General features: G+C 57.0%; 1 protein-coding gene and 1 long non-coding RNA gene across 5 annotated transcripts in view; one reads left to right on the top strand and one right to left on the bottom strand.

Annotated features, from left to right (window-relative positions):
- The window catches only part of LOC107143420 (tyrosine-protein phosphatase non-receptor type substrate 1-like), a 38491-nt gene extending 29813 nt beyond the window's left edge, over nucleotides 1-8678 (bottom strand). Inside the window, exons 1-2 of the mRNA XM_048810558.1 lie at nucleotides 8672-8678; nucleotides 8455-8517 (exon numbers count right to left, since the gene is read on the bottom strand). Of these exons, the coding sequence (XP_048666515.1) occupies nucleotides 8455-8517; nucleotides 8672-8678 (70 nt within the window). The remainder of the gene's footprint in view (nucleotides 1-8454; nucleotides 8518-8671) is intronic.
- A 108-nt stretch (nucleotides 8679-8786) lies between these two features.
- On the top strand, nucleotides 8787-24895 carry LOC125619033. Of its 4 annotated transcripts, none has more exons than XR_007350499.1 (5): nucleotides 8787-13269; nucleotides 13368-16846; nucleotides 17536-19477; nucleotides 19860-19933; nucleotides 21374-24895. It is a non-coding gene; the product is annotated as an uncharacterized LOC125619033 (long non-coding RNA). The 4 variants fall into 4 exon arrangements; XR_007350498.1 differs by having other exon boundaries at nucleotides 8787-15714; nucleotides 15886-16846; nucleotides 21374-24894; XR_007350500.1 differs by having other exon boundaries at nucleotides 8787-16846; nucleotides 17536-18850; nucleotides 19397-19477; nucleotides 21374-24894.
- Nucleotides 24896-26713: the final 1818 nt, after the last annotated feature.

The raw sequence follows: 26713 nt of genomic DNA, 5'->3' as shown, positions 1-26713 counted from the left end.
GACGATGACGGTGATGGTGACGACGGTGACAATGACAGTGGTGATGATGGTAAACACCAGGACTGTGGTCAGAGTGAACCGGGCCGGCCTGTGTAAGGAGTTCAGCACCAGACACAGGTAAGCACCCAGGGCTGGCGGCTGCCCTGCAGCGGGGCATTTGGAGAGGAAGGCATGACCGATACCTCATCCAGAGGCCCCAGGGGCTGGGATCCTCCCCAGGCAGAACCGGCTCTGCCTTACCGTCATGTGCGAGGCCCCTCTGCCTGGGACAGGGGCGGGCTGGGACACGGTCAGCAAGGAGGGTCCGTGGCCCTGAGGAGCTTCAGCCGGCTCTACCCGGCCCTGGAGCAGCGTTGCACCGGGACCCTGTTTGCACAGTGGCAGGGAAGGAGCTGTGACAGGCACACCCTGTATATGCCCTTTGAACTCTGGAAGGCCTTGGAGGACACCAGGAGAGGCTAGGGGAGTACGCGGAGGTCACCATGCGCTGGGCCTGGCGCCTTGGCAACCTGAGAACTTGTTCTGCCTCCCTGCTCTGCAGAGGCAGAGAGGCCCGGGGAGGCCCAGGGAGGCCCGCTTCACACAAGGGAAACGGAGGCCGGAGGGCAGGGTCGTGGGTTTCAGGCTCTGGGGGTGAGTGACGGAGTAGGACTCCATCTACTCTTGACCCCAGACGATAAATGATGATACCACGACCGGGCAGTAGGAATGCCTCAGAGCTCCCCAGCCCACTCCACAGAGCACCCACTGCGTCTTGGGGTGCCACAATCCTCAGTCAAGGTCACGGGCCACCAAGGCAACTGACTTCACCTCTGTCCGGCCAAACCACTTCCTCCCCCTGACTGTCTCGTGGACGGTGACTGTCACGGGACGCCGACTCTCACGGGGGACCCCAGCCAAAGCCCGGTTGAGAGCGCGCAGCCCTCCCTGGGCCAGCGCCATGGCCCTCAGTGTCTGCTGCTCCTCCCCCGTCTCAGGTGGGCAGTGGCTCCGCTGCTGGGACTTCGCTGTGCTCCCGAGGCTGCCTGACCGCGGGCCCCTCTCCCACCCAGTTCTGAGGTACTTTGTGCTTCCTGATATTTCAGAACGACAGCGGGCAGGTCCGGCCCTGGCCACAGAGGTCCCCGTGTAGCGGTGAGGCCCGGCCCTGCTGCTCAGCCTCCTGCACCTCAGCCTTCTCTCTCTGTCCCTCCTTGTCCTCCATGTAACCAACATGGATCCACCCGGTGGCCAGGCCTGTGCTAAGGCCCCGTAGGGAATGAAGCAGCCCCGGTTCCCACTCTCAGGCAGCTCAGATCCTGGTGAGGGAGACGGCTCGGAGCACTGGGACATCAGTAAGGTCGGCACAGTGATAGAACGGGGTCGCTGGGAAGGGCACCTGAGGAGGTTAGATGGCAGCAGAAAACTGAAGGACACAAAGGCCAGGTCCTGGCTGACCTCTGCTACCTCCCCTTCCCTGTCCCCTCCCACTCTGTGTACACTGGTCTCCAGGCCATTCCTGGACCAGAGCAGGCGCATTCCGACCCCAGGGCCTTTGGACCTGCTGTTCCTCTGCATGGAAGGGTCCCATGGCTGCGCCCTCAGTTCACCAGATCTGTGCTCCTCAGAGAGGCCTTCCCTCATCTCCACCCAACCCTCTCTAGTTCCTTTCCTGCTCCACTTTCCTTCTCACCTCGTCTCTCTGCCCGAGATCAATGTTTACTTGGGTTTATGTTTTCATCCTTGCTGGGACGGCAGGTATTTCTTTTTCTTTTTCTCTTTTTTTCTTTTTGGTACTGGAGATTGACCCTGAGGGTGCTTAACCACTGAGAAACATCCCCAGCCCTTTTTAAAAACAGTTTATTTAGAGACAGGGTCTTGCTGAATTGCTTAGGGCCTGCCCTGCTAAGTTGCTGAGGCTGGCTTTGAACTCGCCATCCTCCTGCCTCAGCCTCCTGAGCCTCTGGGATGACAGGCGTGGGCCACCGTGGCCGACTGAGAGCAGGCATTTCTGTCTTGCTCACAGCTGTGTCCCTGAGCACCTGGAGCACACAGTAGATGCGCAACATCCTGCACCAAGCGTATGCTCGGGAACGTGTTGGATGAATATTTATAATTGAAATGGCCCCAATAAGCAGAGCCACGTGGTTAGGAGTGAAGGGGGGTGGACCTGGCTCTGACCTGTGTGGCCTCGGGAGGGCTCAGCTTGGCCCTGGGGAGCCTCAGTTTCCTTATCTGCACATGGGGTAGGAGGGCCCCATGCTTTTTGGCTCACTGTGAGGACAAGACCACGTGCCCCTGTGGAGACGCCCAGCAGGGTTCACAGTGGTGGGGGGACGCGTGATGCTGACGTCCGTCATCTCTTTACAGCACCCCCCAACAAAGGAAGGGGCAGGTGCCCAGGCCTGGGAGAGGGGGCGGTGCCGACTCGGGGCTCCTTCCTTCTCATTTTCATAGGTTTGGAATTTTTCAAAATAAAAGATAGCGGGCCCAGGGGTCAGCGTGTGTCCACCACCCATGTGCTAAGTCCTTCCTCCCCCACGGGCTCCCATTTCTGGAGGACACTGAAGATGGGGAGCCGGGAGTGCCCGGGCCTCACCGCCCACTGGCTTCAGCAGTCTCTGTGGCCGGGGGCCTATGACCCCCCTATGGTCCCCTGTCCCTCCCAGTCCCAGCACCTGCCCTCGGCCTGCAGTGCTCACCAGCGGCAGCTAACACCCTGCGCCCCCAGATGGATGGGCTCAGGAAACCGCAGAGACACAAAGAACCAGCTCCACAGCCGCCCCACTCCCAGCTCAGCTGTTTCCATCATCTCTCTGGACCCAGGGACCGGCAAGACACCTGGCAGGACCGTCCGCCCTGCACAGAAGACCTACCCAGGAACGCCCGAAGCGAACAGGAAAGCAGCCTCAGCTGTCAAAATAGCTGCTTCCCCCTCCAGCACCGGAATGGAAACACGTCTTGGGAACACCTGCTGCCCCCACCTCCCAGATGATATGCTGATGGAGGGACATCAAGTGTAGCCCTGAGAGAGCAGGAAGCCAGCTCCCGGGCCTCAGTTTTGCCATTAGCCAAGTAAGGCTAAACAGTATCTAAAGAACGACAGGACGGCTCACAGCACAGGTCCTGTGGTTAGGCTGCCCCAGGTGGCCATCTGATTCTGATGCTGTGTGGCCTTGGGCAAGGTGCTCCACCTCTCTGAGCCTCCATTCCCTCACTAATCAAATGGGTCAGATGATAATGATGCACACCACCCAGGGGAGCTGCAGGGACAACTGGGACCACACCCTGCCAGTGCTGAGCCCAGTGTCGGTCTGGAAATGATGTTTCCTATTATGATGACTTTAGAATTTTCTCACAGAATTCAGGATCCTGTCGGGTTTCTGGCTTTCACAGTGGAAACTTCCAGCACAGCCCAGTTTTCAAAAGTCTTGGCCTAGGCCACAGGAGGCCTGGCATCCCACCCGGGGCTGGCCACAGAGCTGCCCTGTGAGCTGGGCCAGTCCCTTTTTCTCTGCTCTGGGCACAATGGGGTGTGGGGCGAGGCTGGTGCCCGGCCCTCTTGGCCCCTCCCGCTCTCCAGGCCTGGGAATCAGCTGCTGCAGCCCTGCGCGTCCTGCCAGAGACACCTAGAGGCTGGCCCGTGCCACTGCGCCCAGTCTCAGGAACACGCAGGTAGGTTTGGCTCAACCTGTCTGTCCCCCCTCAGCCTGGCGACCCACACTGACCCACTCACTGAGCCCTCCTGCTGTTGTCTGAGTCCCCACCATGGGCCACAAGCCTGCTGCATGCTTCAGAGAGCAGTTCGTTTTACAGACGAGATCAAACAGAAAGAACCACGAAGGAAACGCAGAGCACTGCCCTCCCAGGCACCCTCGAAGCAACCCAAGAGCATCAGCCGACTTGGTTCCTGAGCTACAGCTGTTAACCCATCCCTATTTTACAGGTGAGAAAACTGAGGCCCAAGTCCGTAGCAGGGCTGGGACTGAAGCGGGGGTCTGAGCTCCAGACCAGGGAGACAGGCAGAGGCTTCCTGGCGGCCAAGGTTGGAGAAGCAGGCCTGAGGTTTAGGTGCAGGCAGGGGTCCCAGATCAAGGAGAAAATAGTGAGGAGCCTCAGATGCAAATCCAGGGGGTTGGTGAGGGGAGGCTCAGGGGAGGAAGAAGTCCGAATAGGGGCTTTTTATTTGGTACCAGGGATGGACTCCAGGTGCGTTTAACCACTGAGCTGCATCCTCAGCCCTCTTTATATTTTATTTAGAGACAGGGTCTCACTGAGTTGCTTAGGGCCTTGCTAAGTTGCTGAAGCTGGCTTTGAACTTGTGATCCTCTTGCCTCAGCCTCCTGAGTTGCTGGGATGACAGGGGAGCGCCACTGAACCTGGTTTGGGAAGGGGCTTCTTTTGCAGGAGGGTGCCAGGGATTGAACTCAGGGGCACCCAACCACTGAGCCCCATCCCCAGCCCTATTTTGTATTTTATCTAGAGACAGGGTCTCACTGAGTTGCTTAGTGCCTTGCTTGTGCTGAGACTGGCTTTGAACTTGAGATCCTCCTGCCTCAGCCTCCTGAGCCACAGGGATTACAGGTGTGTGCCACCACGCTGGCTATCATGGGCAGTTTTGATGGCAGGAACAGCATGAGTAGAGCAGAGGTGAGGGTCGGGCGGGGTGTGGCTTTGCTCTGGGCTAGACCACAGGGTGATGGGTGAGCAAATCCAATGCACCCTGCCCACACCGTGGCCAGCACAGGGGCAGAAGTGGTCCCACTTGGGATTCCCCAGGGCGAGCTCTTTCAGGTGCTGCTGGCGTTTAGGGCTTCAGGAGCCAGCGGGGCTCTGGGCAGGGAGTCAGCCTGTTATTTTGCAACAGCTCAAGGGTCAGGCTGTTGGAAACACGTGGCCAGAAACGAGTCCTGTCAGGGCCCTGCTGCTGCTTTCTGTTTTTTTTTTTTTTTTTTTTTCAGAAAACTTGGACCAGCAGCTCGAGGTTCTGAGCTGGGAGTGACATGATGGGCGCCGTGTTGACAGGACAGAAATCTGAGCACATTTCAACAGAGAGGGGGTAGGGACCTTCCGTGAGTCCAAGACTACAAATTAGAAAGTAACCTGTCGCACGGAGCCATTGGAAGCGGCGCGCGAGCGTGTGGGATCCGCACAACACTTTTAGACTCCCTTCCTCTCGCACACCCCCTCGCCATCTGTCACAAAGGGCACCAGGAAGATGCAGGGAGGAACATCCAGCCCTGGGGGCTCCAGAGCTCGGCAGCCCAGATGGGGGGCTCCTGGCGGGGCCACATCACTCTCGGGGTGCTGTCATCTGTGAGGGCCAAGGGGCTGACAGCGGGCTCTCGGGAAGCACGTGTGTGACTCAGTGGGAAAACCTTTCTGTGACTCTCCCCCTAAGTCAGGAGGGGATGAGTCTCACCCTTTCCATCTTGGACCAAGGAATCCTGAGTAAGGCATTTATCTCTTCCATGCGCTCAAACTCCTGGCTCCCTCCCCTCTTACTCCTGGGACCACTTATTCCCCCAGTCTGGGACTTGATTTTCCTCATCTGTACAATGGGGATAAATGCCAACCCCGGGCATCCCTGATGAATGAGATCGTGCAGATAAAACACTCAGCGGGATGCTGCTGAGTGCTTAATAAACATGGTGCCTCCTCCCTCTCCCAACCCCTGGTTCACATCAGGACTCATTGGTGCTGACTGATGAATCACACCATGAGTCTCCGTGGGGCTAGCAAAGAAATAATTAATGGCTCGAAAGTACCCAGAGTACACCACGGCTTTAAAGGACCTCCGACAGCCTGGGCAAGTTGGAGTCAGGCTCCTACCCCCTTATTTTTCTGTGAAAGAGGAAGTGAGATTGACTTCATCACTCAGGAAAGTACACTGGAGCCACCAACAGGCCACCTTCCACCCCAGGGTCAGAGGCTCCGTGGGGGGTCCAGCTATCCCCAAAGCCTGAATCCCAACTCAGCTTGGCCTGCTCCAGGCTAAGGTGAGGGAGCTCCTGGGAGGTCTGCCTGAGAGTGACCCAGAGGTCCCTAGGCCCAGATGAGGTCCAGCAAGTATCCACAGGCCTAGTGTGGGGCCGGGGGGCCCCAGAAGGAGCCTGCCCAGGTGTCCCCAACCTCCCTCAGCGCAGTCGTCAGGAAGTGGCCCTACGTTGGCTGGGAGAACCCAGGGTGGGGACTTCACTGGCACCTTTTTACAATTGCCCTTTGGCGGTATTTGTGCCAAATGCGATTTGTAGAAACTTCTTCCCCTGCCTCCCCCAACCAAGATGATCCACATGACCAGACCCCCCCCCCCCCCCGGCCACAGGGATCATGTGAAGCCACGGCCATCATGTGACACCTCCCAGAATGACAACCCTGCCCGAGACACGGGCCGTCCTTCCATCTCCAGCTGCCTTCCTAGGCCTGACATTTGAGTTTCTCACCCGAACAAATCCATTTTCTTAGAAAATTGGACAACTGCCTACTCCTACCTTCCTGCCCTTCTATCCTGTCCCTCTTCTGCTTTGTCACGAATCCCTTGCCCCAAACAAGGGTGGCAGGGCCTGAGGCCCCACTCTCCAGCCTCAAAGCAGGGCCCAGGGTGCCACCAGAACCCCAGAAAACCGAGTGAAGGATTCTGGGAGGCCCGAGCTCGGTGGCCTTGCCCCATCCCTTGCTGCCACCCTCAACCGAGACATTCATTCTTACCTCCTAAGATTTATTTATTTCAAAGTTAATCCGGGCCCCTCTGCTGCTTCCACTTTTTCAGGCTATTGATGCTGAATGGATTGGAACGGAAGTTTTATGGCCCAATCTTTACCATTTTATAGATTGTTTTTATAGGCAAAGGGTGGGGGGGAGACGTGATCACAAGAAGGGTGCTGGCACTCCCGGCCAGGGCCCCAGCAGAGGCAGGTGTCCCCCTAAACACTTGTTAATCAGCGTTACTGCTCATTTGCCAGGGAATGAGCCACAGGGTCCTGGTCTGAGAGGGCCTGGAACAGACATTTAGAAATTCACTTGGACCCAGTTCCCGGCTTCAGGAAAATGAGGCACTTGCAAGAGGCACTTGTGCATTTCCCAGCCCAGGAGGACCGCAGGGCAGGGCTAGGACTTTTTTTTGCAGGGTACAAATGGCTGGCTGGGGCAGGAAGAAGATCTGAGATCCACTCACAGGAAAGATAGGAAATGTATCAGAGCTTCCGTGTCCACCCAGCAAGGAGCCCACTGCGACCAAGAAGAACTGGGGGTGGGGGGACACCTTGTGGGCTGCTGGGGCTCAGGGGGAACTAAATGCAGGGCAGAGAGAAGCTGCTGTCCATCCCCCACCCTCTTCCACCCCCTCTCTGCTAGTTCTCTTTTTCTCAGTGCTATCAGATGGTAACCAGTTTCCAGGCAAATGCAAAGGGGTGGGGTGTGTTGGGGGGGTGCACACTGAGCTCATCCTTACCTCCCTGCTCACGGTGGCAGATGCAGAGACCCCTGTCCACTACAGCTTCCAGAGGCCACAAGACAAGACCCCCCTCCCCCCATCTCCTCCCTCCGCAACTCCTCCAACGCCATTGCTGGGAGCTTCACCTCCTCCCAGGAGACTCCTGTTTTTGCAAAACCCCTTTAAGAAGCAGGACTCCTGAACGGTGACCTCACCCCTTGGCGAATACACACAGTTGCCCTCACAGCCCGCTGTCTGCTGCCTGCCTGCCAGGTGTTTGATGTAGGCCAACAAAAAGACATGCTCAGAGCCACAGGTAACAGCCCCGCCAAACACCTGAACTGCAGGAGCTGCCTGGAAGCCTGGGGAAGGCAGAGCGAGGGGGAGCCGGAGAGCAGCCAGGAGAGAGTATTCAGCCGGAGGCTTTGCCACCACAGGGACAATCCACAGCGTTTTCAGGAGAGATCAGTAGATCGCAGGCAGTCTCCCCAGGGCCTCCCTGGCTCCTGCCAACCCCCACTCCCGCATACACACTGACACTGTTCGACTCTTCGTACCCAAGGGAGGACTCACTCTTTCCTATTTGGAACAGCCTGTTTCATTCCAGGCAGCGTCTCTGCCCCCACCCGCTCTCTGGACTCTGAAGTCAAACCTGTGGAAAGCCCTAAGTCTAGAGAGACAGCTCTGAGCAAAGCCACCCTGCTTAAGAGCCACTGACAGCCTGCCGTCCTCCTTGCACTAGGCAGGGGCTGGGTAAACCGAGTCTTCATTAAGTCCCAGTGCCCAGCACAGTGTCACACTGTCACTGTCTATAGAAACAGACCTTTATAGAAAGAGTTCTATCCTGGGGGCTAGCCTTGGCTGTGTGACCTTGGGCAAGTCGTTGGCCCTCTCTGGGCCTCAGTTTCTGCATCTGTAACCCTGGTGACAGGCATCTCTCCCCCTAGGACTGCTGCACGTTAGCCGAGCGGCTCCCAGCGGCAGTCTGCGAGGCCCGAGCCCGCGGTTCCGGGCGGGAATCGGTGGGGAGTAGGGGTGCTTACCTGACCAGGCGCAGGACGCGGCGAGCAGCAGGCAGAGCAGCGGCCCGAGGCGGCCGGGGTGTCCTGTTGGTATAAATAAACATGGCTGCTTGGATGAGGAGCCATCTTTCCTGCCTCTGCATCTTGTCTCTGTGTCTCTTTTTATTTTTCTTACAGGAATAGTTATCCATACTGTTTGTTATCAGGTAAATGCAATTTTTAAAAAATGAGTTATAACTGTACATTCATTACAATGGCCAAAGTTCATGATATAAAATGTTCCTACTACTCAAAGTTATCTACAGATTCAATGCAGTCAANGCGGGAGCGCCGCCGTTTGCCCCTCCCCGAGTGGCCCTGCCCCCGGTCCCCGAGCTCTGGAGCTGCCTAGGGCATGGGTGCGGGCCGGAGGGGCCCAGATCTTCCCGAGCTGGGCCGAGGTGAAGCCAGCAGGAAGTGGAGGCAGGGGGAAGGGGAGAGGAAGGAGAGAGTGATGGTACAAAAATAGCGAGTGTGTAGGAAGGACTTCGGTGCCGCCTGGGAGAGAGGCGCGGGGAGCGGGGAGCGGGAAGGGGCTGCGGCGGGCGACGCGGGGCGAGGGTCCCGGCCCGCCTGGGGCGGCGGTTTCTCCCGGGCCCGGGGCCTCTCCACCGTGGAGCGTAGCCTGAGAGGCGCGGAAGACCCAGGCAGGGGCGTGGGGAGAGGGGGCCCCTGGAAGGCCTGGGCGCCAGGAGATGGGGAAAGGCTAGAGGAAAGGAGGAGACCTGGGGTGAGAGGCCCGGAGGAGAGGACGGAGTCCCCCCGTGGAAAACCCAGCCGAGGCTGTCCCTGTCCTTCTTCCTTATGTCCCTAGCATCAGCAGGTCAGCTGTGGGGAGTTGGAGTGCTGGAGTCATCTGGCAGAAGGCGGCTCCACTGGGAGGGAGGGAAAGGAGTTCAAGACCCTCTACTAATTGGAGAGTTTCTGAGTTGAAAATAAGCTTCAAGATGGCCAATTTTGGTTCACACTGGAGTGGTTAGGGGACAGAAGGAAGCAAAGTGGGAGAAGTCCCTGCCTATAAGGGGAGAGGGAGTTGAGGATCCGAGAGGGAGATTTTTCCTAAAGGCCACACAGCAAGGCCTAAGGTAGAAAGGAGATGTGATTTTTTTTAATTATTATTATTCACAAGCTAATAACCTTTGCACAGTGACACCCTTGCCCCCTCGGGCTTTTTGATCAAATGCCTGGTTCTCCTTTTCTGCCAAGACAGACAGGCATTCAGGGTGCAGCTGCTAAGAACATAAGACGAGACTTTCTGGGTCTATATATAGTCTTATGAGCCTTGGAGACTTGAACAAATGCCTTCTCTTTCGGTGCCTCAGTTTCCTCATCTGAAATGAGGCCAGGGTGAGAACCAACCTAAAAAAAAGGCTGTTGTGGGGATTAGACAAATTAATATTTGCATAACATTTTGAAAAGCGCCTCCCATGTACCAAGTGCAAGGAAAATGTTTGATAAGTAAATGAGACGCCAGTCCTGGGGAACCTACAGGGTTCCGGGGAGCTTTGAAGTTCAAGGGAATTTTCATTTCTTTGGGCGTGGGAGATTACAACAGGTACCTGTCCCTGGAGGAATTCACATTCTAGTAGAGGAGACAGATAAGAAGGCAAGTCCAAGGAATTAATGGACAACATTAGAAGAGAAGCTTAGAGAGAGGGGGTGAGCTCCTTTAGATAGGTGGCAGGTAAGTTAACTCCCTGAGAGGTGGGAGCCGGGTGACAAGAAGGGAAAGCAGAGGTTGGGAAGAAAGATGTTCCAGGAAGAGGGGTCGACCTCAGAAAAAAGACCCAAAGTCAGCTTGGCTGGTGGGCCATCCAGCCCGGTGGCCTTGGAGGCTCAGGGAGAGAGCCCAGTGCCATGGTCTTTGTTGTGTTCAAAAGGCCACTCTGCCTGCCAGAGGGGGCTGCAGGGAGGGGAGCATGGAACTGGGGTATCAGGGTGGGAAGATTATTGTGGGGTTGTCCTAGCTTCAGGAATGGGAAGCAGGGATGAGTCTCCAACTCTTCAGGCCACATCTGGCAGGACCATGAAGGTGGCCAGAGGAGGCTCCTGGGGAAATACCCATCACCAGACTCCCTCTGGAGTGGGAGGGGGACAGGAGCCTCTGATGAGGTCAGAGGCAAGGCAGCCTCCTGCTCTGGCCTTCCAGAAGGCTCTGCTGTTTGCAGTTCCCCAGGGCACACACACACACAAACCTGCCTGGGATTAGGAAACTGGGGATTAGGAAGGATAATAATTGAACCACCTGCTATTTATATATAGCACCTTTGGCAAAGACGCTCAGCAGGGCTTCCCAACACAGTCCCTTTTATCCTCACCTCTGCCCCAAGGGTGGGGTGGAGAAGGGGCCTACTGGGCCTGGTTCTGTATCCACATAAAAATCACCTGTCACCAAACATCAGGGCAGAGAGGCCGTGGAGATCAATGGCACATGGGCAAACAGAGGGGGTGTGTACCACTTGCCTGTGGTTACCTAGAGATTATGGCAGATAATTGGTTCCAATCAGGCACTCCCATAGCAGACAGTCTGGGCTGCCCTGGGTCATGAGCATTTGCTCCTGTGCACGCCGATATTTACTAAGCATCTACTATGTGCCAGGCACTGAGCTAGGCAACGGGGATGCAGCAGCTGGAAAAAAGATAAAACCGAAAAAAAACTCCTGCTCTCAAGGAGCGGACAATCTAGTGGGGGAAATAAACAAATCGATAAGTAAACTATTTAGCTTTTCAAGTGGAAACGGATACAATGGGGGAGAGCCCCTTCCTGTGCCAGTTTTTGGGAAGGGGTCAGGGACAATCTCACCTCACCGGGGAGGTGGGATGGGAAGCCAGAGAGGGCTCTGTCCCTGCACCGGCTCCTCGACTCTTCTCTGCTACCCCTGGTGACAGTCTGTCACTGGGTGGCACAGGCTAGGCTTTCCCATCACATCCAGAATAGAGCCTCTTAGCCCCTCCCCTGTTAGCACCCTGGTCTGAACCTCCCTGTCTCCCCCCCCCCGCCCCCCGCCCCCGGGTGTCCCATTTCTACCTATCCTTCCTGTCACTCAGCAGCCCCAGGGATCCTTTGATATGTGTCCCATCAGCTCCTTTCCCTGTGGTCAGGGGTCTGCTGGAGAGATCTGACTGAGCGCAGGAGGGGGCCATCAGGGGCTTTGAAGCTAGGACTCCGGCAAGTTGACTTATGTAACTTGGAGAAAAAAAAAAATATTTTGAGGCTCTGTCTATGAAATAGGAATGACAAGGACGATCCTACTACAAGGTGTCACTGGTGGCCTGGATGTGAAAGCAGCCCTAGTAGGAAGGATCCGGGGTGGGCCTCCGCAGAAGGCGCCAAGGTACCAGACTCTTCTACACTCATGGAACAACCTTGCTGGGTCCCCCGAGGTGAGGACAAAGCCAGGGACAGGGTGAGTGGACCAGGGCGACTTCGCAGGGCTCGCGGGACCCTGCAGGGACCCAGCACTCCCTGGCACCAGCTCTGTCCACGCCCGGCTCTTCACTTCCCGTCACCCTGGGCCAGCGTCAGCAGGCGAGCCCGCCAGGCTGCTTTTGTGCGGGGCCTGTCAAGAGGCTGGGGCTGCCAATGACCTATTTTTCTGGGCAAAGAGGAGGCATTTGGAGTAGAGGCCTCAGCTGTGGAGCCAGAACAGCACAGACTCCTGGGCAGCCTGCACCGGGGAACCAGCTGCCCGGGAGCAAAGCTGCTGACCAGGCTCTAGAGAAAGCAGGGCTGGGGGTCCGGGGCCCTGGGTGTCCCCGGCTCATCTCTTTCCCTTCCTCCCCCTCACTGTCCTGTCAGCCAACCCTCTTGGCTTTTTGCCTTCAAAGTAAATGTCCTCCGACCCTCACCCATTTTGTAGCTGTGAAAACGGAGGCTTCCCAGGGTGGGAGTGGCTTGCCTAAGATGCACAGCTAATGGGCGGCCAAGCCAGTCAGGATTGGAACTCGGGTCTCCAAAACATGACACCATTTCCCGTTTGCTGAACTTTAGAGTCATGTTTTGGAACACACTCGCGCCACACCCGAGGGGCTTGCCAGTTACTCCCCGGTTTTACAGCTGACCAAGCTGAGACCTTGAGAGGCCTCTGCTCACAAGCCACGTCCTCAGGGAGGCCTGGCCAGACTACCCTGTCACAGTAGTCCCCCTCGGCCCCGCCCCAGTGATACCCCAGCCTCTTCCCCACTTTGCCTGCCTAGCAGGCATTGTGACCTGCCCAAATTGTGTGTTTTCGTTGTGTTTTATCTATCTTCCTGCCTAGCTACAGTTCAGTCCAGCCTGGCCGCTCAGTGGTTAGCTCTGGACGTGATCCTAAGGCTGAAACTCAGACTATCCTGGGGGCAAATTCTTTCTTTTTTTTCTTTTTGGAGAGAGGGTACCAGGATTGAACTCAGGGGGTACTCAACCACTGAGCCACATCCCCAGCCCTATTTTTTTTTGTATTTTATTTAGAGACAGAGTCTCACTGAGTTGCTTAGTGCCTCACTTTTTGCTGAGTTTGGCTTTGAACTCGCGATCCTCCTGCCTCAGCCTCCAGAGCCATTGGGATTACAGGCGTGTGCCACCCTGCCCAGCCCAGATGCAAATTCTTTCAGGAATCCGCCTCTCACTTATGAAGATTGGGTCAATGATAGTGTTGAATCTAAACGGTTTTTGTAAGGGTTAAAGAAGTTGATATTGATTATGCCAATTGTTTTTTTTTTTCCCAGAACCTCAGCCCCAGGGACCTTCAGCAGTAAAGAGTAGGTTGATAATAAATATGTATTAAGTTTAAAAACGGATTCACTCCAGCTCACAAGGTAAGGAATCAACAGAGGCAGGTCTCTGCAAACCTGTGTTTAAGAACTCACCTCACTTTATAATCACCTCTCCATCGCACCCCGCCTGTCATCCATAGCTGCCCAGGAAAACAGAGCTGTGGTTCTCCAAACTGAGCAGATATCAGCAGCCACTGGAGGGAGGGATGGTTAAGACACATGCCACGCCCCATCTCCAAAGGTCTAATTCAGTGGGTGTCAGGTAAGTTCCTAGAATTTGCATTTCTAGCAAGGTCCCCCCTGGTGATGCTGAGGCTGCAGGTCCCAGGGCCACACGTCAAGAGCCACTGGATAGACTGCTGTTCAAGTGGACCTGGGAACGGTTGGCGGGCCTGGTCCTGGCTTTCCTGTTGGTCGGCCAGTCTGTCCGTCCCTGGGGTTCCTGTCTGAGGTGAAGGGAGGGCGGAGGGCAGAGCAGCACCCGCTCAGAGCGTACAGTGAGTGCTCCGAGGCTGAGGGGCTGTGACAGATCACTGAGCCAGGCCCCGAGGGAGCCGTGCGGTAATTAGTGCTTTCCCGGGAAAGCCAGCGATTCAGGCACCAGGCAGCAGGCGGGCGGCTCGAGGAGCTCATCAAGGGTGGGACTGGGCTGTCAGGGCCTAAATACCATTCTCAGGCTCTGGGAGCTGACTCCACCCAGAGCCGAGCCCAGCTGTGCTGAGGCTGAGCTGCCCCCACACCTCTGGGAGGGGAGTCTTGCAGGGCGGGGAGGCAAGGCCAGAGAGCTGATTGGCTCCCTGTGTGTCCGCCAGCCTGGGTTGGGGAGCTGACCCTGCCTACAACATAACCACAGCCAGAGCCGGGAGCACACACCAAGCCCAGCCCTGAGGGACTTCAGTGGGTTCTCTGGTGACTCTCCCATGGACAGGATTCTCATTCCCATTTCACAGATGAGAAAACTGAGACAGGGAGCTGGACGGGGCTTGTGGTGAGCAAACAGCTGGAGAGCGTCAGAGCCAAGCTGTGAACCCCGCAGCGCTCCTTCCCCACCCCTGCTCCCCCTGCGTGTCTGCGCACTCCGGCTCGTACTGTGCAGGGAGCTTGGAATGTCCCACAGTCCCCTCTCTGGGTCCCCGTCACTCCAGAGTGACTGGCTCCATGATTTCCAGGTCCTTCTGGGGTGCCCGGCACTGGGCCTGCTGAGGGGCCACAGCACCCAAAGATTTAGCTCTCGTGGGACCACATGGCTGAGTGGCTACAAGATGGGCATTCAGTCCCAGACCGTCCCTCGCTATAGCTGCGGGATCCTGGGCAGGTCTCGCCTCAGCTTCCTCATCCAGAAACAGGTTGAGAGTGGGATTAATGGACAAGAAGGAGAGAGAGAGAGAGAGAGAGAGAGAGAGAGAGAGAGAGAGAGAGAGATTGATTCTGCAAAAGCCGGGGCCTGCTGTGTAGTGGCAGCTGCTTCTCCATCTGCATCCTGGCCGTGTGGCTTCTCAGGCCACCGTGTCCCCTGCTCATCTCCTTCTCTTCCTCCCCACTCCCTGTCCTGTCAGGCAATCCTCTCGGCTTTACCTTCAAAATAAAGCAAGAGTCTTGCTCATCCTTCCCACTTGTTCCACACTCTGCGCTGGACACCTGCATTTCTCGCTTCCTCCTGGACATTCCACCTGTCTTTCCTTCAATCAAAACCTCCCCAATAGCCTGCCATCTCATCTCTTGAAGAAAACCGTATTCTCCATGTAGCTCACAGGGTCCCATGTGACCCCGCCCCCTCCTGCTTCTTCCCTTTGGCTTACTGCACTGAAGCCATACTTACCTCCTGGGTACGTTCCTGGTGGGTGTCCACCCCAGGGCCTTTGCACTTGCCATTTCCTATGCCTGGAATCATCTTTCCCCTTCTATCTGTCTAGCTCATTCCAACTCTTCCTTTGTGTCTCTGCTCACATGTTGTCTCCTCTCATGGCTCTGCTCATGGACAGAGCAGGAAGCAGCTCTGTCTATGAGGGCACTGCAGCTTGATCAACGGGTTCAGGCTCCTCCATCTTGTCCCAAGGGCCTGGTTTGGCCTGGGTTTCCTCAAGGAACAGGTGTCCTCATCAAACTCCCAGCTGCCTTTCCAGGCAAGGAGTCCAAGACTCCGCAGCTGGCCTTCTGCCTGTTCCAAAGAGGAAGTGTCCGTCCCTGGGCAGGAACTGGCTTGGCCCTCAGGGAAAGCCCGTGGGACACATACCACTTTCTCTGCTGCAGCTTCCAATGAGCAGGGGCCCTGGCTCCCGGTCGCCTGTGGCCACCCTGGTCTCCATGCTGCCCCAGCCACTGGGGCAAGGAGGGAGTGGGCTGGGAAGCCCCCTCAGACCTCGGTTCCAGAGCCTGGTGGCCTGTCCCTCTGGCCGCCTCACAGCCTGGCTGTGTGAAGGTGGAGCTCAGGTGCCGGCTCACCTGGCTGAAGCTCCGTCCTCCCCTGGCCTCTCCCCATTCGCACAGGTGAGCCAACAGGGGCAAAGCCAGGCAGGGAATCTAGATCTTTTGATGCCAGATCCCTTTCCCTCCTCCCATCCAGGTCCTTCCCACCCCAGTGCCAACTGCCTGGAACACGGGGCTGGTTTATGCCTGAATTCCACCCTGAGAGCTTCCTCTCTGACATTCCTTCTCCAGAAAGAGAGCAGCAGGGACTCCATGGAATAGATAAAAAGACTGAGGGCCAGAGAGGAACCGTGGCCCCAGACCTCAGCCTGAGACGTGGTGAAGGGCCTCAGGAGAGAACGTTCATCCGGGTTCCATCTCCTGACAGTTCTTCTCCCCGGATTCCAGCAAACGGTCAGCCTTCCAGAATGGACTTAGGATTTAGGCAGGAGTTAGGGTCAAGAGTCTCCAGGAAGGTCTGAAACCAAGGTGATTACCAGGGGGGACTGGGAGAGCCGGAGGGTCTCAGGGTAGTGGGGATGCTGCCCCACCCTGCATGACTGGGGAGCAGGTGAGGCCTCCCCAGCAGGCCTCATGGGGGCCCCAGGAAGCCAGGCCTGGGTGCCACAGCCTCTGCCTTTGCCAGAGGCTCCAATAAGCTGGGTGCTGCGGAGACAGAGGCCCTGGGTGGGAGGCAGGCACGCCTCCATTCCTCCAGCGGACGTTTACTGAGCACCTACCATGGGCCAGGGCCCTGCCCAGTGCTGGAAATGAGATAGTCACAGTTCCTGTCCCCAGAGCGTTCTCGGGGGGGAACTGTCCTAGCTGTTAAGGGTTGTCAGGAAACGAGAGGGAGGGCCGCAGGAAAACCCCATGGGAAGGAGCGGCCAGCTCCGAGACCCCTGGCAAGTTCAAGGACAGGGGGCAGCCAGGAGGCTAGGACAGACAGGGTGGGGGAGGGCGGACGGGGGAGAGGAAGGAGAGGCGAGGAAGGCTCAGGGCAGCGGGCGTTCAATGAGGCAAGACGGAGGCCACTGCAGGGTGGACGGCCGAGGACATCCAGGCCAAGCAGCAGGCACAGATTCCAGGAAGCCACCTCAAACGCCCCAAGACCCTGGAACTGCCAAACTCTGGGACGAGGAGCCCTGAGATGACCAAGGCCGGGCCACTTCTCACCCACGGGTCGGGGTAGGAGCCCACACCAGCTGAGAAGGTACCTGGGGCTCCTCAGACTCTGTCTTGTTACGTGCAGATTCTGATTTAGTGGGTCATGAGTGGGGGCAGAGCTCTGTATCCATAACGAACCTCGAAGCCACTGGTCCCCGCCTGGACAGCACCTGGAACAGCCATGATTTGAAGGACAGAAATGGCCACATCTAGTCCAATGGTCTGAGATCACATTGCTCAGCTTCAAGGCTGTCAATCAAATCTCCTTTTTGGGGGTACTAGGGATTGAACCCAGGGGCACTCAACCACTGAGCCACACACTGAGCCCTGTTGTCTATTTTGTTTAGAGACAGGGTCTTGCTTAGGACCTTGCTAAGATGCTGAGGCTGGCCTTGAACTTGGGATCCTCCTGTCGCAGCCTTGCGAGCCTCTGGGATTATGGAGTGTGCCACTGCACCCAGCATTCAACACTCTTGACACATGATGCACCCCCTCCCCTCAGCTGCAGGCCCCTGGCTTTGCAACTATCACCTCCAAAAACAAATGGGTCCTTCCCTGACTTCATGCAAACCCCATCCTGTCCCCGCGTGGTGGGAGAGCATCACGGTGGCCCGGTGGGCTCTGGAGCCAGCAGCCCATGCAGGTTCCAATTCCACCCCTGCCAGCTACAGGTGGCTCGATTGTCATTCAGTTTCTCATCAGGAAAATGGAAAAATCATGATAGCCTCTTTACAGGGCTATTTTGAAGATTCAAAGGAATAATATATATCAGAAGTCTGCCATACGGACGCACTCAATAATGGGATATGGCTTTCCCGTTCTTCCACTTGTCCCTTAAGGTAATGATCTATGTGTGTGTGTCTCATTACTTCAAGTTTTTCTATTTTTGCGTATCTTTTATCATATACATTATGTTTTAGCGAAAACGCATATAAGTGCATTTATAAATAAACACCTATATTTAACTTTGGGGGAACATGTTGAACGTGTTTCTACTAACAGAGAAGGTGATACAAAAATTTTTGAAAAAAAAAAATCACTATTTGGAAGCCCAGTGGAATTGATAGAAATAGAGAATCTCGGGGTCCGAAGGGATGTTACAGGGCTTCCATGCTCCCAGTGCCCACTGACCCAAGTATTTACAACACGCTGGGTGGTCTTGGGTGGCCCCCGGTGCTGGGGAGCTCACTACCTTTCTGGAAAGTCTGTTTCGTACAGCCCTGGTCTCCGGACAGTGCCTGCATGTGCGCCGGCAGCCTCGGAGCCCCCAGGGCCTGGCTGAGCTCTCTCCATCTCCACCCACTGGGTCACAGGCCCAGGATTCCCCAAGGGCCCAGCACCGGGCTGCGAGCACAGTGGTCCCTACATAATGTTCCACGGGTGAGTGGGAGTGGGAGGTGGGCGTAGAGGGCAGGCCAACAGCTCAGTGCCATGCACCCCCTGGGAGAGTGAGGGCCCTTGTGACCCCAGGTGTATATCTGGGCTGGGTGTGTCTGCATGTGCCTGTCCGTGCAAGCCTCTGTGCCTTCTGCTCATCACTGGGTGCAGGCCCCTGTGTGTTCTGCCCTGTGACTGTCCCTGTGTGTGTGGATGTGTATTAAGTGTGCCGTGCGTGTCTGTGTGTTTGTCCAGGCCCGTGTACACGGCGTGTGTCTGCCCGTGAGCTCTTCACACGTGTGGGTGTGTGCTGTCTGGGGTGTCTGTCTGTGGCTGCGTGTCTTTCCGTGTCTTTGTGTGTCTGTGCGCTGGGGCCTTTCTTTGTGTGTCTTGCTGGGTGTGTGTGTGTGTGTGTGTGTGTGTGGCCTCTCCTCCCCTGCTCAGCCCTTTTGGGGAGCCGGGTGACTCCCCGCAGCCTGGTTGACTTAAGGCCGACTGACTGGCAGCAGCCAGGGTTCCAGCCTCCCTCTCCCGCTCTGCGGTGCTAATCACTGGGTTACATGCAGATGGCAAATGTTTGGCTGCCAGGCTGGGAGGAGGGACTGCGGAGGGGTGTGTGCAGATGAGCAGACGCCGCCGAGGAGCCAGAAGACAATTTAAAGGCAAAAATGGGGTAAACAAGGCTGCTTGGCTCTGGAGTTATGGGTGTGGGGTTCTCTCCAGAGGCAGGGAGGGTATTAAGAGGAAGTTCTGGCTGTGATGTTTGCCTTCCCTGATCAGGTTAGAGTCTCAGAATCACAGGATTCTAGAATCTTAGCATGGTGTGTGTGTGGGGTGTTTGTCTGTAGAATATTCTAGGTTCTCATCTCCTATCATCTACCCTGAAAACCATATTTAAGGTCTTGCATCCTCCCGGGTCTCGGCATCCTCACGGCATTTCTTCTCTTCCCTCCCTCTTTGCTGGCCTTTCTTTATATAGAATCATGACCAGGGCATGACCTTGGAAGTTCATCAGGACCTCCCCCACTCTGCCCCACAGGCACGCACCGCGCACGCGTGCCACACACACACACACACACACACACACACACACACACACGGGCTCCAGCAGGGTTGGGGCATTCTTGGGCACGATGAACGGGCATCTTCCCTCCCTGGGCAAGGACCTGGGGCCTGCAGGGTCTTGGCTCTCCCATTTCCCCCACCCCCGCTTCAGCAGGTCTGCATTCCAGCCAACACAAAGGCGCCTGTGTTCCCAGGATGTTTGCAGCGGCTCAGGAGCTGGTGGAACAGGTTGCAGGTGTGAGGAGAGTGGGGGGGGCGGAGCTTGGCTCTTCCCTGATCCTCCATCCTCCCCTAATAACGCTACCTGGCGTGGGCGTGGGGGTGGGGATGGGCAGCTGACCAGGCAGCCCCCTCCACCTGGATGCCCACAGAGGCGTCTCCTTCCTGTATTGCTTCTCAGTAAGCAATAGTAGCTTAAAAGTCCAGATTATGTCCTTTCCCAGGATGCTGGGAGCCATGGATGGCTCCTGAGGGAGGTCATTCCACTTATTTTGAAATCCCTCAGGACTCACCCAAACTCTTCAGCAGGGCAGTTTTTCAGGCACATGACGACTGGCTTTTCCAACCCTCCCTCCCTCCCACACGTGTCTGGCCACACTGAACTCCCTACTTTGCAGGGACTCTTTCCTCTTTGCCGTTTCTTCATGGTGCAAACCTTCATTTGCGGTGGCATGCAGGCTCCGAGTCAATGGTAAGTAAATGCCATGAGAGAAAGCGTTCGACTTGTGTAAAACTTCATTTCCCAGAATCCACAACATTTGGCACACAGCAGGTGTTGGATAAATGTTCACTGAGTGACTAACTGACTGTCTCCTTTCGAGCCTGCTCATCTCCCCTCTGAAGACTCGGTTCCCCAACAGGTGTTTCCTGGGTTCCCATCCCCCCCCCCAGGGGTTACCTGTGCTGGGCAGTCTGCCTGTCTTGTCTTAGGTTTTCACCAGATGCAGAACCCTTGGAAGCTCACCAAGGTTTGGCCAGTCTTTCTACCTGCGGCTTCCAGTTCAAGGTCTGGCACCCAGCAGGTACCCAGTAAATGCCGGGAAGCTGCCAGCAGCCCGGCTCAGTGACTTGAAATCCCCTGTCGCTCCCAACCGTGAGCGCCGGGCCAAGCTGTTGGCAACATCTGCTTCCGAGTCTCATTTGCAATTAAACGTTCCCAGGCTTTTGCCACTTAATATTTAATAACCAGGCGGCTGGCCTTCTCTGGCAGCCACTTAAGCCCCTGATTGCCTCTTGTCTGAACTTGGCCTTGAGTGAGGCTCGGACTGCTTTGGGGTTAAGCATAAAGCCCAGATCCCGAGTCTGGGGCCAGCCGAAGGCCAGACCCCTCCGGCACTGGGGGAAGAAATGCCTGTTGGCTTGAGGCTCCTGGTGACCTGACCCTGCAGGAGGCAGGTGGGGCACACTCCATGGCCTCCACCTCTCCTCCTCTGCCATGGAGCGCTGGGCTGGCTCCTGGGGAGGAGGAAAAGGAAAAGTATTAATGGGACATTCCTGACTCATACCCAAGCTGGGCGAGGAGGAAGACAGGGGGATTCCGCCCGGGCTGGGTCCCAACAGGAAAGGTGGTTCCTTCCTGTGTGTCTGGGCCACCAGGAGTGAGGGCCTGGGGGGCCCGTGGCACCAGGGAGTGGGGCTTGGGCACCCTGCCAGCCTCCACGGGCAAAAGGCTGGAGATGCCTTTGGAGTCAGCTGTGGAGGGAGATGTGGGGATGGCCGAGCTCCTGCCTGGTGCTGGGAAGCCCCACAGGCCCCGGATGCTGGGGTCAGCTGGGAGAGCTGACGGACTGCTGGGGTGAGAAGAGGAGAGGGGCCAGGTGACCCACAGCAGTCACAGGAAGGTTCTGGAAGAGGGAAGAGCAAGTGCAAAGTCTCTGTGACTGTTGCCATGGGGTCCAGGGAGGGTCAAAAGCAGAGGGAGGTGCTCCTGGGCTCACAATGGGGGACGGCAGGTGCAACGGATCCCAGAGAGAATTTTACACCAAGTCAGGCAACTTGGTTTCAGGTCCTTGTTCTGCCCCTGACCAGCCCATTTGGGGCAAGTCCCTGCCCGAGGTGCTGTCACTGCGCAGGTTGGACAACATGACTGCCAGACCTCTTCTAGGGTGACGAGTCCTCTATCTCCTCTCAGATCAACCCAGGAACCTGGGACCAGAAAGGCTACTGACTCTTCATGATCTGCAGAGCTGATCCCGCAACCTTCAGAAGGTGCCTGGTGCAGATTGCCGTGCGACAGGCAGTGTTTATAAAGCGCTTACCACGGGCAAGGTGCTGTGCTAAATCAGCCCTCTGCCAGCACACGCCATCTCCTTTAACCCTGTCAGCCTGTCCCTGCCCAGCCCCTATCAACCACTGACCACTGACCACTGCCTGGGCATCCTCTGGCTCTCCTGCACCCGCCCTGGTCCCTGCAACTCATCTATCCCCCCATAACAACCAGGAGGCCTTTGAACATTTGAAATCAGATCGTGTCTCTGCCTGCTTCCAACTGCTGGGGGCTGCCAGGAAGCTCAAAATCAAACCCAGATCTTCCAGCCAGTGCTGCTCCACGGCGGGCGCTCCCCTCCCTCCATCCTCATCTTGGATGGTCTCTGCTGTGGAGCTGAATTGGCCTTCCCCTCCTCCAGGGAGGCCCCCAAGTCCAACGTCCAATGCCCAGGGCTTTTCCATGGGCATCACCTGAACCTTGGTTCCAATGTCCCCTGCTGGGAATGGCCCTCCCTCTCCCTCTAAACCCTGCCCCTGGCACCCCACCCCTGCACCCAGCCTCTCATTATCCTATTTCCAAATTTTATAGCTCTTATCACCTTCTTATTTATTTATGTGCTCCCTCCCCTGGAATGCAAACTTCACCAGAGAGGGACTTCAGCTGATCTTGCTCTTTACAGGATCTCTGGCACCTGCAGAGGGACTCTGGGGGGTTTGTTATTGGCAGCAAATGTGGTAGTATCATCCCATTGTATAGAAAGCCCAGCAAGGTCAAGTGCAAGTGTGACTCACCACCTCTGGAATGCAAACCCCCATCCCATCCCATGGGCACAGCACCAAAGCTTGATGCAGGAGGCTGAGTACCACGGCTGTCATCAGAGCCAGAGTCCTGGGAACTCAGAGTTCCTTCAGGGGACATCCTGGTGTTGGCACTGGTGCTGGTGGTACCAGGATGTGCTTTTTGATTTTGCCCCCATTGGAGTTCCTATTGTGAAGCTGAGAGTCTAGGATGAGGCCCAGCCTTCCCCACACCCTTCTGCCCATCCGTGGCTCCCTGCCGCTCCTGTTGGGGCTGTTGGGCCCCCAGGAAGCCTAGAGGCCGCTTGGTGGTCAGCAATCTCAGCCCCTGCCTGCCCCGTGGGTTTCCAACGCTCCCTCCCTCTGCCACAGTCGCTGCTACACAGTTAATGGAATAACAAGACACTTTACCCATTATCTGATGCAAATACCTTTTGTTGCTGGCACTAGCTCCAACAGCTGGGAGCTCACACCACAGGCCTGCAGGCCTCCCACTCCCTGGCTCCCCTGCTCCAGCCCCAGCCGAGGAGGTGGGGGCCCAGCTGGGTCCAGCCATCCCTGTAGGGCTGGCCCTGGAAGAGGGTCAGGGTGCTCTGCGGTGAGAAGGTGGGGCCGCGGCACCCACCCCCACAGTCAGGAGAAGGGAAGAGAAATAGGGGACTTTGAGGCGTGCCCCCCTGTAGCGGGGCACTGTGCATGTTTAGTCACCACAAGAGAGCATGCAACTGTGACCCCACGGTGCACAGGTGGACCTGCAGGGCGCCTCCAAGACTGTGCGCCTTGCAGGGAGGTGCATGGCGTCCAGTTCACATACAGAGAACTTTGTCCCTGTGTGCCATTTAGACCCTATTCCTCAAAAAATTCTAACACTAATGGGTCTATTTACCAGATGAAGAAGGTGTGTGTGTGTGGGGGGGTGCCCTGGTCAAGGCCACACTGACAGCAAAAAGGGCGTGGGGAGTCCAGGAATGAGGGCTTGCACGTGTGGGAGAGGGGTGGGGTGGGAGAGGTACTGGGGCTTGTCCCCAAGCCTAAGTCCTGGGAGCCCACTGCGCAGAACCCACCTGACCTAGTGCCCATTCAGTGCCTGAAGCATGTAGGGACACATGGTAAGTTCAAGGATCCTCCAGAGAGAAGGCAGACCTCCCCCAGACAATGATGTGACCTTCAGAGGATAGCTGGACGGCTGGTCACTCCCCTGACCACCCCTTGAAGATGCGAAGAGGAGGGAGGGCGGGTGTGACGGTGACAGGACCTCAGGGGCACCTGCTTGGAACCAAGGCTGAAACTTGGAGGATGCCACCCCGGAGTGTCCTCTGCCCACTTCGCCTGTCGGAGGGTGACCTCGCCCACCCTCAGGCACGAAGGTCTCTGACTTCTTCCTGGACCCGCCTCCCCTCCCCCGCCGGTGCCCATGGAGCCCAGACTCCACACAAGTCCCTGTAAAGGGACTTGCTGTCCCCCCGCCTGTCCAGCTCCCCGGTGCTTTTGTTGGGCCTGTTTTCAGAATCTCCACACACCCCTCTGCCTGCCTCTCGAGACCCCCCACACCAGTCCTCCTGCCCTGCCCAAGTCCTCAGCGGCTCCGCCCAGCTGCATCCCACCTGCTCCCAGAGCCCCAGGCCTCCCTGCCTCCACCTGCCGGGCTCTGTCCCAGATCGCCTCTGTCAATGCAAAACTGTGTCTCCCCCTCTTCAGCGGCACCCCCTCAGGTGCTGTCCAGCTCCTTAGCCGGGACTTCACCAAGACCTCTATGTCACCAGGTTCTCCCCCACGTTCACGGCTCTTGCCACATCAGCCCAGCCAACTCCTACTTATCTGTCAAAACCCAGTTCTCGAGGGTCTCCCCTAAGAAGCCTTTTCTGATCAGCTCCCTTCTCTGGGTTTGGGGCCCCTTTGGGCTTCTGCAGCCCACTCATGCCCCCTCCCCAAGTACCTGTTCCCAGGAATTCTTCAGATGTTTATCTGTTTCCCTTTGGACTGTGGACTCCAGGATGGGGCTGGGGCAGCCGGTTCTGGAGCCCCCACCTGGGTTCAGCTGCCATTGCCCAGCTGGGCAGCATCGTACGAGGGACCTTAAACACCTTGTGCCTCGGTGTTCTCATCTGTACAATGGGAAGTGTAATGTGACCTTCGGCAGGGAGCTGTGTGGAGGGACCTGAAGCACTCTGACCCAGCCCGTAATAGGTGCTAACTAAACGGCAGTTTATATGGTCACCTCTAGATCTCACACGGGCAGCTCATCTGTGGGTCTCTTCACCTGACAAATAAAAAGCCAGTTCTTTTTAGATGAACTTGTCTCTTAACCAAGGGCTCTCAAGCCCAGAATCCAGTAGCACCATGTGGAAAAGACACACTGGCCACCCCAGCAGGTCTGGGAGGGCCTGGACTGAGATTCTAGGAACCCCCTGCACCCTATTCGGATGCACCCTGTTCTGAACTCAGCCGCTGCTCCAGGTGGGTGGGGTGGTAAATGAGAATTTGACGTGAAAACTCTGCTCCTGGGACAGCCCTTCTGAAAGCCTCTGGGGGCGGGGGTGGTTTGGAAAGTGGCAGATTTGGCAAGGCCCCGCCTCTGGGGCCAGGGCCTGGGTTAGGCCTGCTCCCTTCTTTGGGAAAGCGGCATCCATCCCTGGGCCTCCTCCCTTTCTGAGAAGTGCAGGTTCCACAGCCCCCCCCCCCCCATCTGCTGGGAGGCTTGGATGATCCCCCTGGGGTGGGCCTGAGACCTAGTGCGCGCTCGGCAGGCGCCAGTGGCCGTTACCTTCGCCCCGCGGCCGTTTGTCTTGCAGGGCTGCACTCCCTGAGCGTTTTATTTTCTGTTGATGGATTCCAGCTCATGTTCCGGGCCTGCACCTGCATACAAATGCCATGAGGACTGGCCCACCCCGGGATCTGTCCTCGCCTGCTCTTTGCTGAGCACCAGGCTGAGAGCTCCCAGCAGGGCTCGGAAGTCCAAGGGCCTCCCGTGAGGCTGGGACCACCATGGCCGGCCAGCCTCCCTGGTCGTGGCCGGAAGCAGCCAGGCTGCAGGACCCTTTGAGAGAGGGGATCCCCGTGAGAGAGTGGCTGCTGGGAGGGCTTCAGGGACCTTGGGAGCCACGGGGACAATCGGTAGCTGTTTGGGGGAATGAGGTTGGCAGGGCCCTGGCCCTGGGCACTGAGCCCCTGCTAGGCCCTGCCAAGCCTGGGCCTGGCTTCCCGCTGCCTGCCAGCTCCGGGCACTGGCAAGGAGGCCCAGGGGAACTCACTGCCTCCTCTCCAGAGTCTTCCCTGTGGTCAAGGAGGCCTAGGCGATGATCCAGTCAAAGATGGCAGCTTTGCCTGGACAGGGACATGCTCCGCCTGGGCCCCGTCATCTGCCAGGCGAGGGGCAGAATGTTTGGATCTGGAGCCTGCCACCAGAAGCACTGGGAAATGGGGGACCTTCTCCACGGGCCATCAAGAAGCACAGGTTTGGCCTCGGCCCCTGTGTGCTTGTTAGTTACCTCCCTCCTGGTGGTCCTAGTCAAAGCCATTGAGCAAGGACAGGACCCGGCAAAAGAGCCTGAAGCCAGGGTGGTTGGAGGAGAGGCATGGAAAAGGAGGCAAAACCAGGATGCCAGAGACCTGAAACTCCTCACATATTTTCCACTGTACAGTTGGGAAATGTAGTTCAGAGAGGTTAGATAGATTGCCTGAGGCCACACAGCTTGGCAATCCAATTGGAAGCACCTGTCTGAACACTTGCCCGTTGCCATGTCGGAGCTTTACCACATGTCGCCAAATTGCTTCCTTGTGAGGTGCAGGTGGCATCTGGTAATGGGTAACATGGGCTCCTTGGATGCTGGTTGTATTCCCTGCTGCTGTAAGCACACTCAGCAGGGCCATGTACCAGGCACCCAGGAGGCAGATCATCTCTAGGGACCTTCCTAGAGATCTGGAGTCTGATAGGCCTGGGTTCCAATCCTCGATTGGCAACGCTTTCCTGGGCCTTGCTTTGGTAATGTGCATGCTGGGGCTAACTCTACCTGCCTGGGGTGGTCTGGGGGTGGCCTGGTGGGGGCAAGGAGCCCACCCAAGAAGAGGCGAGTGATTAGAAAGCATTTATCCCCTGCCACCCCCCACCCCCCCCCAGGCCTCTGAAGAGGTCCTCACACCTCACAGTGCCCTTCCCTGGGTGTGTGCTCAGGAGAAAGTGTCCCTCCCCAGGGGGTTGCTCTGCAAGGGGACCGCCCTTGGGGCACGGCTGCTGCCAAACCTCGTACCATGGGAACTGTTGGCATCCTCCTGTCGTCCCCTGCCGGGGGCTCTCTGCTTTTCCTTGGTGGCATCCATCACGCTTGTAATTGCTTGTTTAGCATCTGTCTGCTTCTCTGGGCTGTGCTCTCTCATTCTCGGCTGGCCTTGTTCATGGCTGGGTCCCCAGCACCAAGCAGCCTGCCTGGGGCGTAATAAATGTTTGTTGGGAAAACAAACTAACAGC

The sequence above is a fragment of the Marmota marmota genome, unplaced genomic scaffold (genome assembly GCF_001458135.2).
Source record: "Marmota marmota marmota unplaced genomic scaffold, marMar, whole genome shotgun sequence".
NCBI classification, from domain to species: Eukaryota; Metazoa; Chordata; class Mammalia; order Rodentia; family Sciuridae; genus Marmota; species Marmota marmota.
Note: the sequence above shows the minus strand (reverse complement) of the source record. Positions and strands in the feature narration are given on the sequence as shown.